This window comes from Mytilus californianus, unplaced genomic scaffold, assembly GCF_021869535.1.
Source record: "Mytilus californianus isolate M0D057914Y unplaced genomic scaffold, xbMytCali1.0.p SCAF_10, whole genome shotgun sequence".
Classification (NCBI taxonomy): Eukaryota; Metazoa; Mollusca; class Bivalvia; order Mytilida; family Mytilidae; genus Mytilus; species Mytilus californianus.
In genome coordinates this window covers 11,097,493-11,114,709 of record NW_026262582.1, presented here as the reverse complement: position 1 = coordinate 11,114,709, position 17,217 = coordinate 11,097,493, and the positions used below count along the sequence as shown (strand labels likewise).

General features: G+C 32.7%; 1 protein-coding gene across 3 annotated transcripts in view; it reads right to left on the bottom strand.

Moving 5' to 3' along the window:
- LOC127717603 (sodium bicarbonate cotransporter 3-like) overlaps positions 1-17,217 on the bottom strand; it is a 113,676-nt gene that overhangs the window by 27,029 nt on the left and 69,430 nt on the right. For all 3 annotated transcript variants that reach the window (XM_052223307.1, XM_052223308.1, XM_052223309.1), the window contains 6 exons: positions 16,016-16,149; positions 11,078-11,657; positions 8,449-8,562; positions 6,476-6,637; positions 4,922-5,100; positions 4,098-4,170 (listed from right to left, as the gene is read on the bottom strand). In XM_052223307.1, coding sequence (XP_052079267.1) covers positions 4,098-4,170; positions 4,922-5,100; positions 6,476-6,637; positions 8,449-8,562; positions 11,078-11,657; positions 16,016-16,149 — 1,242 coding nt within the window. The remainder of the gene's footprint in view (positions 1-4,097; positions 4,171-4,921; positions 5,101-6,475; positions 6,638-8,448; positions 8,563-11,077; positions 11,658-16,015; positions 16,150-17,217) is intronic.

Sequence of the window (17,217 nt, the reverse complement as noted above, 5' to 3'; positions counted from 1 at the left end):
GACAATAGAAAAGAAATGAACTGTTTTCAATGTCTATGACTTTTTTAATTGTTTGTCAAGATATATATATATATATATATATATATATATATGTGTGTGTGAAGTGAATATAAAAAAGAAGATGTGGTATGATTGCCAATGAGACAACTCTCCACAAGAGACCAAATGACACAGAAATTAACAACTAAAGGTCACTGTACGGCCTTCAACAATGAGCAAAGCCCATACCGCATAGTCAGCTATAAAAGGCCCCGAAATGACAAATGTAAAACAATTCAAACAAGAAAACTAACGGCCTAATTTACGTACAAAAAAATGAATGTAAAACAAATATGCAACACATCGTCAAACGACAATCACTGAATTACAGGCTCCTGACTTGGGACAGGCACATACGTACAGAATGTGGCGGGGTAAAACATGTTAGCGGGATCCCAATCCTCCCCCTAACCTGGGACAGTGGTGTAACATGACTATATTTATATACTGGTTGTTTCTTTTGTATAAAGAAATGGCTCAAGACTACCTGAACGATCTACAATATTCAAAGTTATATGTAAATTTGTTTCTTGCAATTTCATTATTCTTCGTCAAGGATACATTAACAGACTATCCTCTTCTTTGTAGAATTATTTAACAAAATGATGACAAAGAGCCTGCAGTAAGCAAGCTCTGATACCCCACATAGTCCTTATTTAAGAGGTAAGTTATAAGTGACTTGGTGACATTGTTATTTCTGTTACTTAAAGGATGATCAAATTCTGTAGATTTAGACAGTAGTATTGTTATACTAGTTTGACAATTACAAATATAGTGACACCATTTATACAACCAAATTTCATTGTTGATACATTTGTATTTATATATATATATACTGAAATCTTTAAATGACAACATAAATCATTGCAGAGTTATCTTCTTTCAAATGATTTAATGTTTGTGAGTCATTTATTTCAAATAATTAACCCATACTAAAATAAGAAGATGTGGTTACATGATTGCCAATGAGGTAACAGTCTGATAACTATCCATCAGAGTCTAAATAATGTGGTTGTTGGCAGTTATGATCAGTCATAAGTCACTTTACATCATTATAGCCTCATTTTTTTGTTAATGACCTAGCTAGACCTTTTTTTTAGGCAAGGTGTATTATATAACTCTGAAAGCAATACAATCCAGTGTTCTCCCGAGGATTTTTTAAATCGCTGTGGTATTAGCGCCCGATTTAAGATTGATTCACCTTAAGTTTCATGTTTGTGACTTGGTGTTACATTTATTTATAACTACCATGTTAGTTTTATAATATTGATTAGACAAAGACCTGGATTTTTTATACATGTGCCATGTGCATTAACTGAAATGCAAATAAGTGACATTTCAATTATTAATTAAACTTTAAAAATTAAATTGCCTAGATAACTTAAATAATTTGACTTTATTACCACCCGTCCCCAAATGTAGCACAGTAGGTATATCTTTTTTTCCCACTTTCGGTTGTTTGACTTATAAACTAGTTATATATCCTTTACAGCTTCATAGTCTACTTACACATATTTAAGAAGGTTTACAATGACAAAATTGGAATTTCTGCATTAATTTTTATTTAAATTTATCAAATTTGAATTTTGCAATTAAAATTGGTATATCCTTTAATATCAAAGAAATAAAAATGGAATAACTCTTTCCTTAAGTACTGAAATGTTATTAAAGGCATGTTTAAAATATGCTAACATATTTGATCATATTCCAAGATGAATATGATAGAAATCTTTTATTTATAGACGTTTTTTTTTATTATTAAAGGTGGATTATCAGTAAAAAAATGTTTGCCAATTGAAACATTACAACCACTTTAAAAAGTTGTGTTTGGTTATTTTATGAATATGTGAATTATTGCCACCAGAAATATTTTACAAGATTTGACAATACTTGTGTTAGCACATTAAATTTTGCCCTTTGAAATTGTCTCCCTTCACAACTTCCTGTTTACACACTTTTTTGTTGTATCTCTAGGAATTATTAAATGCCATTCCTTATCCAAGTCATCCACAGTTAACATTGATTTTAAATTAATATTTAATTTATTGAAAAGTGGATGGCTAATCTCAATATTTTTTTTTTTTATTTTCAAGAAATTTTCGTATCCAATTTTGAAAATAGTGAGCAAGTAAATTGTAAAATACGGGCTTGTAATGAACACCTGGACAACGGGAATGCTTTTCTCAAAACAATACAGGTTCAAAGAATGCTTTTCTCAAAACAATACAGGTTCAAAGAATGCTTTTCTCAAAACAATACAGGTTCAAAGAATGCTTTTCTCAAAACAATACAGGTTCAATAGTTTAGTTGTTAACTCGAAAAAGTAATGAAATAATCGTAATGTTTCAAAAATGGACGAGACCTCGTTGTCAGAGAAAGGGTAAAACTTCCCTTAAATACTTTTGGTATGATTCATTGAGCACTGCCTTATCCATTCATAAAGATCCTGCATCTTATAATTCTTTTTAAAGTGAAGAAATCCAGAAAGAAATAAAGTCTTTTAGACAGAAAATTTCTACAATTATCGTCATTTTATTCTTTAATAGAACATATTTGACCAATATTATGCCTGTAGCAGTAACTTTGTAAACAAATCCATACGCACCCCGTGGATATAACCTTATCATGCTTAAAAAACTTATTAAATCTTAATAAAGACCAATATCTTTCGTATGATTTCAAGATGATTCCGATTATTATTTTTTAAGTTCAGCTGACAAGAAAGGTAAACATTCTTTCAAGAACTATTTTCTAGCGATAGCGATTTGTTATCATTGGTATGTAAAAAGTCCAAAACCATAACAATACGGATCTATTTATATTCTGATTTTTTTATGGATTGTAAAGTCATGCACATAAAAGCGAAAGTTCATATAAATATGAAGAAATACCAAAGGGATAGCTCAAAATACCATTTTATAACAATAAACATATGGATAGGTTAAGAATGAAATTCTGTACAGGACATAGGTATGTAAAATACAGAACCGAGTTCGGAAGGCGGCCTGGAAGCGACCGGAAGCAATAAAATGAAATCTGGTCAATGGTATAGTAAAATTGACGCTTTGACAGCGTCATTTTCCAAAAATTACCCCCCCCCTTTTTTTTTGCTTTTGTGAAATACACTATGCTGGTGTGTATTGACCCCCCACCCAAAAAAAAATGGTTTAACCCCCCCCCCCCCCCTTTTTTTTTTGCCAAAAAATATAATATTTGAAGAAATTTTCTTTTTAATTTCTGAAATCTGAAATGAAAAAAAAAAATTGCCCCTCACAATTTCTTTTTTACCCCCCACTTTTCCAAAAAAAAAAAAATTCTTTCCCTCAAGATATGGTCATAATCTCAATTCTAATTTCCAATGGAGTTTGCAACCATAATTACCAATTTAAATACATCATAAAAGTCTTAAAATAGAAAATGACATACATAATCATTGCTAGAATTAATATTCCTTTAATAGTAACTTCTAAGAATAAATTGGCAATACAAAATTTCTTTATACATAATTTAAAAGCAGTGTAAGGGAGGTAATGAAAACATACACAACATTGTACTTTAAATGAGTTTGGATTACCTCCGTTACACTTCTTTTAAATTGTCCATTAACCAGGAAACCTTTGTTTTTCCACCTTTTTTGCCCCTAATTCCTAAACGGTTTGAGCCATAACCCCCCAAAGCAAATCCTAACCATCCCTTTGTGGTATGGAAACTTGTGGTATAATTTCAGAGATATTCATACACCGTTCCACAAACTGGAAACTAGAAAAATGCTTATTTGGGCCCTCTTTTAGCCCCTAATTCCTAACCTGTTAGGACCATAACCCCCAAAATCAATCCCAACCTTTCTTTTGTGGTTATAAACCTTGTGTTTAAATTTCATAGATTTCTATTTACTTATACTAAAGTTATTGTCTGGAAACCAAATGTCTTCGGTTGACGACATGATACCAATATACGACAGCAAAAATTTTTATTGTATAAAAATGGGGTCAGATCCTTGTAAGCAAAAGTGTGGACTTAGGATCTGTACTTTAATTCCGATTAAATAAATACTTTACCCTTAAAAATTTCGTCATTAAAACAGAGAGTCCAATGAAGAGGAAGATGGATACACCAGTCACACGCTGCTCCCTGAAAGAAAAAGCCGTCAAAAACTTAATATATACTGTAACTTATGAGTAAGGGATTTTATGAAGTTATTATTTGAATTTAAATGTAATGGAGAAATAGTATATTGAAGTAATTAATTTTAATTATTTTCCCTGTAACCATATTTCACATTTGATAAATATTTATGCTATGACTCTCTTATGATACTATGTAAAGCAATATTAATCCTGGTTCAAAAAAATATTGTAGGCACAGCATAAAAGGGATGTATGAGAGAAAATTAATGTCAGCTAATGATAATGATAAAAAGTTAAAATTTGACCAAAGACTATGAATATTTAAAAAACTTCTATAATTTAGTTGTTCTTAAGCTCACTGTTGCTTCAATAAAGCTCATATATATTTATCAGTTTCTGAAGAATATAAATGAATCAACCCAACCGTAGTTACAAAAAAAGCACCCACATCAAAGGAATTTAGTCTGCTCTCTGGGAGGTATGCAAAAATCTCACCACCATCCAAGGCATTAAGGTTGCTGTGCGAGAGTTGTGTTTAGTAACTATAATTTCAACTACATCCAAGGAATTTGCAACCAAGGAACTCTTGCTGTTCTCTGGAAACTACAAAAATCTCACCTCGATCCAAGGAACTAAGGTTGCTCTGGGAGCTGTCAAAAATCTCACCTGCTGTCCTAGAGCTGTGTTTTGTAACTTAATTTCACCTGCATCCAATGAAATATGGCAGCTCTCTGGGAGCTGTACAAAAATCTCACCTGCATCCAAGGAACTTAGGTTGCTCCCCGGGAGCTGTACATTCTGACTCTTTCTTCAAACTCATGACGTGAGTTATGGACAAAACAGTTGCAGCCACAAACCATGGTAATCCAAGGAAGGAATTTATTAAGATAAGAGTAGCCACAATCAACAGATCTAAATGGTAGCCATTTCCTTTCTACAAAACAAATTTAAAGTTTACTTTTGAAAGAGAAAATTTTTAACAGCTAACAAAACCAATCTTTCATGAGCAGCAACCTTAAATTTCAAACATTTCCTTGTTGATCAAAAAAATCTAAAAAAAATTATACCTTAAAATGTCACCGGTAAATCATTTTACAGAAGCATTTTTATGCACCTATCCTAAGTCAGGAGCCTGTTGTTCAGTGGTTGTTGTTTTTTGATGTGGTTCATAAGTGTTTCTCGTTTCTTGTTTTTTAAATAGATTAGACTGTTGGTTTTCCTGTTTGAATTGTTTTACACTAGTCTTTTTGGGGCCCTTTATAGCTTGCTGTTCGGTGTGAGTCAAGGATCAATGTTGAAGGCCCTACTTTGACCTGTAATTGTTCACTTTTTACACATTATGACTTGGATGGATAGTTGTCTCATTGGCACTCATACCACATCTTCTTATTTATATTGTGCTTTTTTTTTATTTAGTAATTGCAATTAGAACTTATTAGAAGCACAAAGCTTCTGATTGCAAACTTGGTACCAGTTTAATGCTATTAAAGTCGATAAATATTCAATATTCAATATTCAAGTTGGCAACATTAAAGAGAGAGTACAATTTTTTTCTCCCTCCTGATTTTCTGTTTATACATAAATCTAATTTTCATGGAAAGCAAAACACAGTAAAGTTCAGATATTTTCTGCATTATCTTCAGAATGACAGGTTTGTAAAGCATTTTATTACATTGGTAGCAATGAATTACATTGATTTCCCAGTCAAATAAAAACCGATAATTTCATATGTGAAATAAACGTGGTTATTTCACTCTCTGACGTCATACAACAATAAGCGTTGTGAAGACGTCGATAACGTCGGATCAAAACAAATTGTGAATGCGTAGAAAAAAGATATAGTTCCTTACATTTTCTACATTAATTTCATTTAAAAAAAGCCATTTGCCAATGTAATAAAAAGAATAACTAATCAAAGAATTCAAATATCGAAAAATATTCAACTCGTGACCGAACAACACTGATAATTAACTCATGCGCTACGCGCATTCGTGAATTAATGTGTTGTTCGGTCACTCGTTGAATATTTTTCTCTATTTGAATTCTTCGATTAGTTATTCTATAAATATTCCGACTCAAGCTGCGTTTAGTCATTTAGAACAAAATTTCCAAATACAAGGCTTTTATCCTGACTAACTAATGTTGAATGGTAACAACTTTTATGACATTCCGATGGATAATGGAAAACCTGATGCCTTTGCCTTAAAGCTCTGGTCTCTTGTGGAGAGATGTCTTCTTGGCAATCATACCATAATATCCTCTTATTTTTATATCGCTGAAATTTCTGAATTTACAATTAACACACTTACTAGTAACTTATTTTCTTTTCTATTAACAATGACCGCTGTAATTTGCTGATCCATAAAAATCAGAATGGTTGCCAAAAGTGCTGGGAGAATGGCTAATGGATATGTATAAATAGGATTCTTCCCAAACGGGTTTATCACCCAACTTCGATCAGGATTAGTTGGCTGAAAGAAAAAATATAGCATACAATATAAGGTTTACAAGTATAAAACTTTTTTTTATTTAATTTGTAAACATTTTGACAACCAATGCCATAAGCATTAAAACAAGTTCACAAGTTCTGAAAAGACAGACATTTTGGATGAAATAGATTGAAACCCTAAATGGACAAGTTCCAAAATTTCTATTTGCTTACCTACGCTGTATTTGGCAAATTCTTTTAGAAATTTGGGTTCTCAATGTTCTCCAACTTCATACTTTATTTGGCCTTTTTGAATTTTTTATTTGAGCAGACGAAATGTGCGTTTGTCCTACGCAATTTTAATCCGGGAGTCTATGATGAGTTCCATTACAACCACTGGGACGATGCCACTGTTGGTGGAGGTTTTTCCCAGAGGGTATCACCAGCCCTGTAGTCGGCACTTCTGTGTTTACATGATTCATCATTGATAACAGTAATAATTATAAATCAACTGCTTACAATACTTTAAATTTTTTTCGAAATACTAAGGATTTTCAATCGAGGGAATAGATTACCGTAGCCGTGGCAAAACCTTTCAGAAATTTGAGTCCTCAATGCTTTTCAACTTCGTACTTTATTTGGCCTTTTTATTTTTTATTGGAGCGTTGATGATGAGTTTGGCGTACAAATTTTTAATCCTGGTATTTATGATAGTTTTTTCCTTACATTTTCGGTTTATATGTTTTTTAATTAGTTTGTTTGTAAGCTTTGAATAACCTTCTTTATAATATTGTTTCTTTTAGTTTTTATTTTATTGTTTGCAGAGCCTGTTTCTTGATTAATAATATATTTTCACCTTTTTTGTTAAGACACATTTTGATTTGAGTTTCACATATGGTATGTTCACATGGTTGTTGTTGGAATCTGAATATTTAAATGAGGTTTTTTTTGTAAATTTGTTCTGTTCAGATGCTATTCCTTCAACATATACCCCCATCTATTGACTTTAAAATTAGAGTTGAAGCAGTTCATGTACCGAAAATGTAGTGGTATTTAAGGCTAAGGGTGAAATAGTAATAAAAACAAGTGAAACTGCGAGCTACTGCTCACTGATGATACCCCCGCCCAAATATTTCGGTAAACAGGAAGTTGTTGAGAACATTTTCAACTTGGCTATCATGTGTAAAATGATACAAGTGTTTGGTAAACAGGAAGTTGTTGAGTGATGAATCTGAAAACGCATCACACGGTAGAGCTGACTTATATAAACCCTGAAACCAAATTTCAGAAATCCTTGTATTGCAGTTCCTGTGAAAGATGCGACGAAAAATATTCATGGGACGGAAAAACGGACTGAAGGATGGACTGACGGATGGACAGACAGAGGTAAAACAGTATAGCCCCACTTTTTTAAAGCGGGGGTATAATAATAAGTTATTTGATATTACTCAACAAAGCGTGACAAAATCTAAGTTGACTCAACAAATTGAAAAATTCAAATGGTGGCAAACAGGAAACTGGTGTCATACAGATCCTAAAAGTTCTCAACCCTTAATACAACATGTACAACTCATGATTACTGTTAAAGTGATGAGAAATTATAAATAATTCTTTTCAGAGGTACCTGAAAAAAGTATAATGGAAACATTTGTGGTAGAACGAACAGATGGATAGAAGAACAGATAGACGAACAAGGTGAATGCAATATAAGGGTACAATATTCTATTGAACTGTATAGAGAATTTGACAAAACCGCAAAATAAGTATCCACAAAAATACAATTCTACCTCATACCACATAAATAGATTTCAATGAAAATAAATGAATTCACAGTTTTTGTTTTGTCTTTCTTACCTGAAAATCATCTGGCACTTCCAGTTTTGGTGTATCAATTTCCAAGAGGAAATCCAACAATACCATTGACACAATAGCTATAATTACTGCAAAATCACTTATCAGCAATCTCACCTGTAAGTAAATATAAATAATCTAATTTCTCTTATTCTTAGCTCATTTATCCTTGTCCTGACCACGGTCCTGACCTGTTGGTTATTTTTATTTTATCAATGTGTGGTTTGTTAGATCTCAGTTCTTCATTGGTCAAAATTCAATTATAATGTTAAATTTTCTTGCTTTCCACAGAATTTCCTATTGTGACTTCACGATAAAAGGCATCCATGCCTGATGATGTCACATAGAAAGAACACATCTTTTTGCAGATCACTGATTAAGTTTGTCTGCATATCTCTAAAAAAAAATTTTACAATCATGACAGTAAAATGTTTGCTTTTAAAACAAATTATAGAAAAGTCTTCAAGCTCTAACTCAAAATAGAGAAAATTTTATGTTAAGGGGTTATATAATTGAATTCAGTTTGAAAGCTTCAGACATACTAATTTATACCTTTTTCACCTGAACCAAATCACTACTTTACCTAATCATTCATTACTCAAATTTTGTTTATATGTAATTGCATTTATATCATATATTCTTACTATTTTATGCATAAAATTTGGAAGGTGTATGAAAACAATTTACTAGTTATACACAGTCCACACCAGAAAATCAAAGGGCTATAATTGTATCACCAGAAAATATGATTGAGAATTAAGGTAGGTTTTTACAGTTTTTTTAAAATTTGGTTCATTTATATGTTTTGGAGTTAAGTGTGATGTCCATTTTCGCTGAACTAGTATACATTATTATTTATGGGCCAGCTGAAGCCCACCTCAGGGTGCCGGATTTTCTTGCTGTTTTGAAGACCCATTGGTGGCCTTTGGATGTTTTCTGCTCTTTGGTCAGGTTGTTGTCTCTTTGACCATTCCCTGTTTCCATTCTCAATTTTATATGCATGCATTCGTTTCAAACATACAAAAAATTGCTGACTATAGCATTAGATTGGCATTCTCCATTGTTGTCTTCAAAGGAGTAGGTCCAGAAAGGCCTTTATTTGGCCCTTAAAATTAGACTTGGTAATATCATATCTAATCAAAGTGCTTGTAAGCACTGAAGGGTAAAGATTGCTTAAATTTATCAGTGGGAAGAAAAATTAATAATTGCATTGTATAAAGTATTGGTTGAAGTTGTCGTTTAGTCAACTACAATTACGGACAGAAGAAGATAACTCCAATTTTAAAGATGACTTTAACAATGACATCATTGATATTTTAAGAACAGATATTAGACTAATGCACCTTGCACAAGTTATGTAATTTTCCTGACAAGTATAACACCATTTTGTAACTTGAATATCTGAGCATATATTTCATTGATAAATTTCTGGAAATATTCATGGATAGGATGTATCAAATGTTATGATCAATGCACTATATTTTGTGCATCTCAAAAGTAGTGATAAAGTTTGAAATATTGATAACTATCAAGCCAGCCACATAACGGGTTTAATTGCATGAATGCAATCTTTACCTAAAAACCAATATTTACAATTGAAAATATACAAATTTAGATAAAACTTATTTTTTATCTGTCTACAATTCATTTTAAACAATGTTAAAAGCTTCTACAGAAAGATATTTTACATTTCTTATGTCATTTTGACATAGTTATTTATAAAATTCATATGTCATTATGACATTGTGTATATAATTCTTATGTCATCATGACAAAGTGTATCTAATTCACATGTCATTACTACAGGATGTATACAATTCTAATGTCATCATGACAAAGTGTATCTAATTCACATGTCATTATTACAGGATGTATATAATTCTTATGTCATCATGACAAAGTGTATCTAATTCACATGTCATTATTACAGGATGTATACAATTCTTATGTCATCATGACAAAGTCTATCTAATTCACATGTCATTATTACAGGATGTATACAATTCTTATGTCATCATGACAAAGTCTATCCAATTCACATGTCATTATTACAGGATGTATACAATTCTTATGTCATCATGACAAAGTCTATCCAATTCACATGTCATTATTACAGGATGTATACAATTCTTATGTCATCATGACAAAGTCTATCTAATTCACATGTCATTATTACAGGATGTATACAATTCTTATGTCATCATGACAAAGTGTATCTAATTCACATGTCATTACTACAGGATGTATACAATTCTTATGTCATCATGACAAAGTCTACTTCTTATGTCATCATGACAAAGTCTATCCAATTCACATGTCATTATTACAGGATGTATACAATTCTTATGTCATCAGACATGTTGTATTCAATTCTTATGGCATTATGACATAGTGTATACAATATTAATTTATAAATCATTATGACATGATGCATACAATATTTATGTCATGGTGTACAAAATTCTTAAGTCATTATGACATGGTGCATACAATTATAATGTTATCATACCATTGTGTATACAATTATAATGTCATTATGACATACTGTATACAATTCCTATGTTATTAAGACATTTTTCCCCCAGCATCAGTTTTCCCTCTTAAATAAATCAATTAACAGTATGTAACTTACACCGTGTGGGAAAAACCTGCTGAATCTAAGACTCTTCAAGATTTTGGCGATGAAGAATGTTCCGAGGAACAGAAGTATAGACAAGAAAAAGACGTCTGGAACATGATCAACAAAACCATGACAACCTTCAAATTTGACCACGCCTCCCATCTCAAGACAATATGTACAATTCATCAGATGCCACTGGTCCTCCGTTGCAATTATGAAAGAATTATTAGCTATTGTCACATTCAAAGGACTTGATGCATTTATGAAAGAACTATTAGCTATTGTCACATTCATAGGACTTGATGCATTTGTATTTAAAGCTGAGGTATTACTAGGTTGATCACAGCAACACTCGTAATACGGATTTTCCTTCGTTCCCAACTTTACAGGATGAGAATGGCTGATTGAGATCAATTTAGCAATGGCTTCTTTTATGAAGATAAGCGCTATCAATAGTGCAAAACTTTCTTCAGTAAAACGGGTGATATACCGCACCAAAGCACTTAAGTCAAACACCACCATGATCATCAGGCAGATAAAAGTCCACATTCCAACCCACAGGCGAACTTCTAAGTAATCCCATTTTTGGCCACTGAAAATAAATATAAAGAAATTAATAATCAATGGCTGTATCCTGAACTTTTATTTCTTGCAAATAAATTCATCTGGTTCATCCTATTTCTGATCATCATAATTTGACTGAAAGTTGATTTACTTGGTGGGTGATACATGCATAGGAAGAGAGGCTTACTGTAAATTCAGACATTTTTGTATGCATTTAAAGTCATATGAAACGACTTTCTTGTATTTTTAATGTTATCAAAATTATTGAACCAATGCATGCATATATACTAAACTAAGTCCTGTATGCAAGTTTTATATATTTTGTACGAATCTATAATGTATAAATGACAAGCAATATTTCATTCAGTGGTTGTTGATAGCAAGTTAATTAACTTTCAAGTTTCGAAGTTTATAAAATCCTGACATTGCTAAACAATCAACACAGAGCATATGAAGCATGTGATAACTAAGTGAATTGATAGAGCCATGTTATTTTTTTTTTCAATTTTCCACGCTTTCCCATTTGTTAATTAAACTTTTTCTTTCCAGTTGTTAAATGTTGTATTTAATTTGTTCCTTATATTACTATTTACCTTCCAGTGCACGTTTGTTTAATTTTTTCATCACTGTTTTCCCCTCGCACTTGCGCTGTGCGGTGACCAAAGTTCTAATGAGAGTGTCTCAGTTAGACTTAGTTAAGGTAATTGCATACGGGAAAATATCGGGGAATTAGTTTACGGGAAGACAATAATTCAATAGCAGTACATTTATAAACATTTTGATAATATAAAGGCTTTTCTTTTACAAGAAAGTTCACGTACACTAATGTTTTATAGTAAAACTTAGCCATTCAAGTATATAAAACATATTCAACTTTTTTTTAAAATTTGAAGTTTCACATGACTTTAATATTGCGATTTTTTAAGAATGGATAAAAATGTTCAGATTAGTTATTGCGATATAAGGAAAGTCTACATACAGAGATATGTATCAGATACATGTATCAGAATGCGAGTTCTTATTATTGCGATAACTCACCTAGTTGCAATATTCTCAATAATTAAAACCTCACAATAATTTCTGAAATTACAGAAGCTTTTCTTAATGCACTAGGACTGACTAGGTCCCTCTCCTTTTAGAGTTCTTGCAATTCCTTCAGTTTATTTTTTGTGACCTTGATTTGCTTTCTTAATTCTTTAAGTGATTTTTTTTATAATCACAATAATTAATCTCAGATTTTTATCCATTCTTCATAAATCGCAATACTAAAGTCAAATGAAACTATCAATTTTTCTTTATTAGTAAAGATATGATGGTGATGGATTTGTATGAACTATCTCACAACTCTTTCACATAATGATTTATTAATAATAGGGCTGCACTGAGCCCAGCATGGTACCATTTCAATATGTTTACACAGGAATATTGTAAAAGTGTTTATAAAAGGTTGAAAAATCAGTAAATTGAAACTTGTTTGGTCAAAAACTCTTTTCTACATATCATTGGCAGACAATGTTCTAACATGTATGTCTTGGTAGCTGTAACAAAAGTTTCAATAAATGGGGAATGTGTCCATGGGACACAGATGATGCCCCAGCTTGCGTATCATATAAAGTTATAAAGGGAGATAACTGAAGAACGGTAAAAGTGATGCTACCCAAATTTGTTATTGATCTGAGTTTTGTAGTAATAAGTATTGTGTATAAGTTTCAATACATTTGGTTGAGGCAAACTTAAGTTAGAGAACAGAAACAAAAAATTCTGCAATTTTTTCCTTTTTTAAAGGGGCATAACTCTAGAACAGTAAAAGTGACGCTACCTAAATTCAAACTTGATCTGTATTTTGTGGTAATAAGCATTGTGTATAAATTTCAAAACATTTAGTTGAGGCAAACTAAAGTTACAGAACGGAAACGAAAAATTCAGCAATTTTTCCATTTGTAAAGGGGCATAACTCTAGAACGGTTAAAGTGATGCCACCAAAATTCACACTTGATCTGTATTTTGTGGTAATTAGCATTGTGTTTCAGTTTCATAACATTTGGTTGAGACAAACTAAAGTTAGAGAACAGAAACCAACTTTGGGACGTACGGATGGACAAGGGTAAAACTTAATGCCCCCTCCGCTATGGCAGGGGCATAAAAATGTGATTGTTTTGAATATCAGTTATAACAACAGCATTAAATGGAGAATGTGTTCCAGGGACACAGATGATGCCCCTGCTTGCATAACTAAAAAACAGTAAAAGTGATGCCACCCAAAAACTTGATCTGAGTTTGTGGTAATAAGCATTGTGTATAAAAATAAATAATTAAATAATATTTGACATCAACAATTGATCAGACGTCGTTTTGGTAATACATGACACCACACTGGACGTCGATTAGAGGGTAAAAATTTTGGACACTGATTTGGGAACGTGACGTCACATTGGACATCAATTTGAGGAACCGACGTCGATAAGAGACCAGACGTCGAATTGAGTGTTACAAATATATGGAAAATTCATCAATTTTTGCATTTACCAAGGAACATAACTCGAGAACTGTGAAAGTGATGCCACCCAAATTTGAAATGGATCTGTGTCTGGTGGTAATAAGTATTGTAAATAAGTTTCATAATATTTGGTTGAGGCAAAGTAAATTTAGAGTGCGGAAACTGACACCACCCTTATTCAAACTTGATCTGTGAATTGTGGTAATATGCTTTGCCTATAAGTTTCATAACATTTGGCTGAGGCAAACTTAAGTGAGAGAACAGTAACCAATTTCAGAACGTACAGACAGGCTATGTACATTCAAACATACATACACTCTTTGGTAAAACTTAATGCCCAAGGAGCCTGCAGGTGGGGCTTTAAAATAAATCCATACTGGGATTGATTGATTGATTGTTGGTTGCTTAACGTCCAGTGGCAAATATTTCATGCATATTCAGGACGAGAACAAGTTCACAATAAATACAATAGGTAGGTTCTGTAATAGATTAAGGGATTAAGGTCGGAGAAATTTTGACTGCCACGGGAAATGAGGGTATATTGGATAGGGACAGAAATTTAGCCTTGCAACAGGTCACCTACGGACCCCTCAAAGAGTTGTTGCAAGGGTTCTTAACGTGCAAAAAGCGTGGCACTCTCTTTACACGAGGCATCGGATTTAACGTCCCCATTCTGACCGGACGTGGCTGCAAATTTGTACATCCCGCACAGCCAAACGGACGCCCCACTTTAGCACGGGTTTTACTGCCGGTCGGAGGAAGACCAATGGTGACCATACTTCTATTCCCCAGTCACCCTTGGGGGTTCCATACTGGGAATTTGGATAACAAATTTTTATTTCTTTATGATAGATTTTGCTGAAAATTATTCAGTAATATGAACTCAACTCAGCCCAAATTCAATATCAAAGAACCCCTACATTCATTTTTTGTTAAAATCAAACAAAGTTTAATTTTGGACCCCGATTTGGACCAACTTGAAAACTCAGCCCAAAATCAAATATCTAAATACATGTTTAGATTCAGCATATCAAAGAACCCCTTGAATTCAATTTTTGTTAATATCAAACTAAGTTTATTTTGAACCCTTTAGACCTCAATGTGGACCAATTTAAAAGCAGGGTCCAAAATCCAAAATTCAAATACATAGTTAGATTCAGCATATTAAAGAACCTCAAGAATTCATGACTTTGAATTAAACTACATTGAAATTGGTCAAGAAATAAGCAATTGGTACACAGTATTAGAAAAGCATTGTTTTTGGACCCTTTTTCCCAAACAGTCAGGGCCATAACCCACAAAACCAATCCCAATTTTCCTTTATGATAGGCAACCTTGTGGTACAATTTCATAGAGATCTATAGACTTATACTCAAGTTATTGTCTGGAAACCAGAAAATCCTAGTTTTTTGGCCTATAATGCCATAACCCACAAAGTCAATCCCAACCTTCCTTTTGAGGTATGGAACCTTGTGGTTCAATTTCATAGAGATCCATACACTTATTCACAAGTTATTGTCCTGAAACAATAAAAATGCTTGTTTTTGGCTCCTTCTGGGTCCCTAATTCCTAAACAGCTAGGATAATAACCCCCAAAATCAATCCCAACCTTCCTTTTGTGGCATGGAACCTTGTGGTACAATTTCATAGAGATCCATATACTTATACTCAAGTTATTGTCTGGAATCCAAATGTCTTCAGACGACAACCATGTCGCTGATGACGCTGCTGACAACGCCATTACATTATACGACCGCATATAAAAAATGTCATATGGACTAATCAAGACAAACTCATAGTGTTGCTTTTCCAATATATATATATGCATGTACATGTATAACAAACTGAAAAATTAACAGAGTTCACTCTAACAAAACAAAAGTACTTACTCGCAAATATCATATAATATTGTTTCGAACACTAAAACTGGCCCGGTACTACCTAGGATGGTCAATGGCTGTCCGGAGCATAATGCATAAATAACACCAACTATACAACCAGCTAACAAACTCTCAAACGCAGCCTGAAAGAAAATATTACTGCTTTGAATAAGGATTGTGGAGATAGAACATAGCCTGTATTTCAGTGGTTGTTCTTTATTGCTCATCTTGCTGTTCATCACATTTGTTTTTCATACATTGTTTTGTACATAAATCAGGCCATTAGTTTTCTCATTTCAATTGTTTAACATTTATCATTTCAGGGTCTTTTATAGCTTTCTAACAGTATGGGTTTTGTACATTATTTAAGGCTATACAGTAACCTTTTGTTTTTAACTTCTATGCCATTTGGTCTCTGGTGGAGAGTTGTCTCATTGGCAATTTTACCACATCTCCTTATTCTTGTATAGAAATAACATTTTATCTATAATGAACAATTGCCTACAGACACGGTAAGTCATAACAAATTCTGACAAGTTATTCACATGAATATTAAATTATCTAATAAAATTGAGAATGGAAACAGGGAATGTGTAAAAGAGACAACAACCCTGACCAAAGAGCAGAAAACAGCCGAAAGCCACCAATGGGTCTTCAACACAACTAGAAAATCCTGCACCCGGAGACGGCTTCAGCTGGCCCCTTAAAAAATGTACACTAGTTCAGCGAAAATGGACACCACACTAAACTCCAAAACAAATAAATGAACCAATATTAAACAAACATATAAGACTCACAAAGGCCAGTACACTGGTAGGCTATAATATTAGAGAAAGGCATAGAGGAGTTTGTCCGATATACTTATAAATTACCCCCCTTTCTTGAGCAGCAGAGATCATATTACTTTTTAAGTGGGGTTTGTGTTGCTCAGTTTTCTGTTTTGTTGTCTATTGTCTTTTCATCTCTTTTTCCTGACTACAGCATTGGATTTTATTATAAATATGGTATGAGACCACCAATCAAGGACCATAACTCTTTAGCAGCAAAAGCCAAAATTGTCAATATAAAACTTAACCCTGATGTTGTCATGAAAAACAATGTTAAAATTTGGAAAGGATTGTTAAATTGGTTATCAACATACCAGCAAAAATGGTTTGGATCCACTCACAAGCATGCTGTGCACCCCAAATTTATAACTGGATTTTTACTTT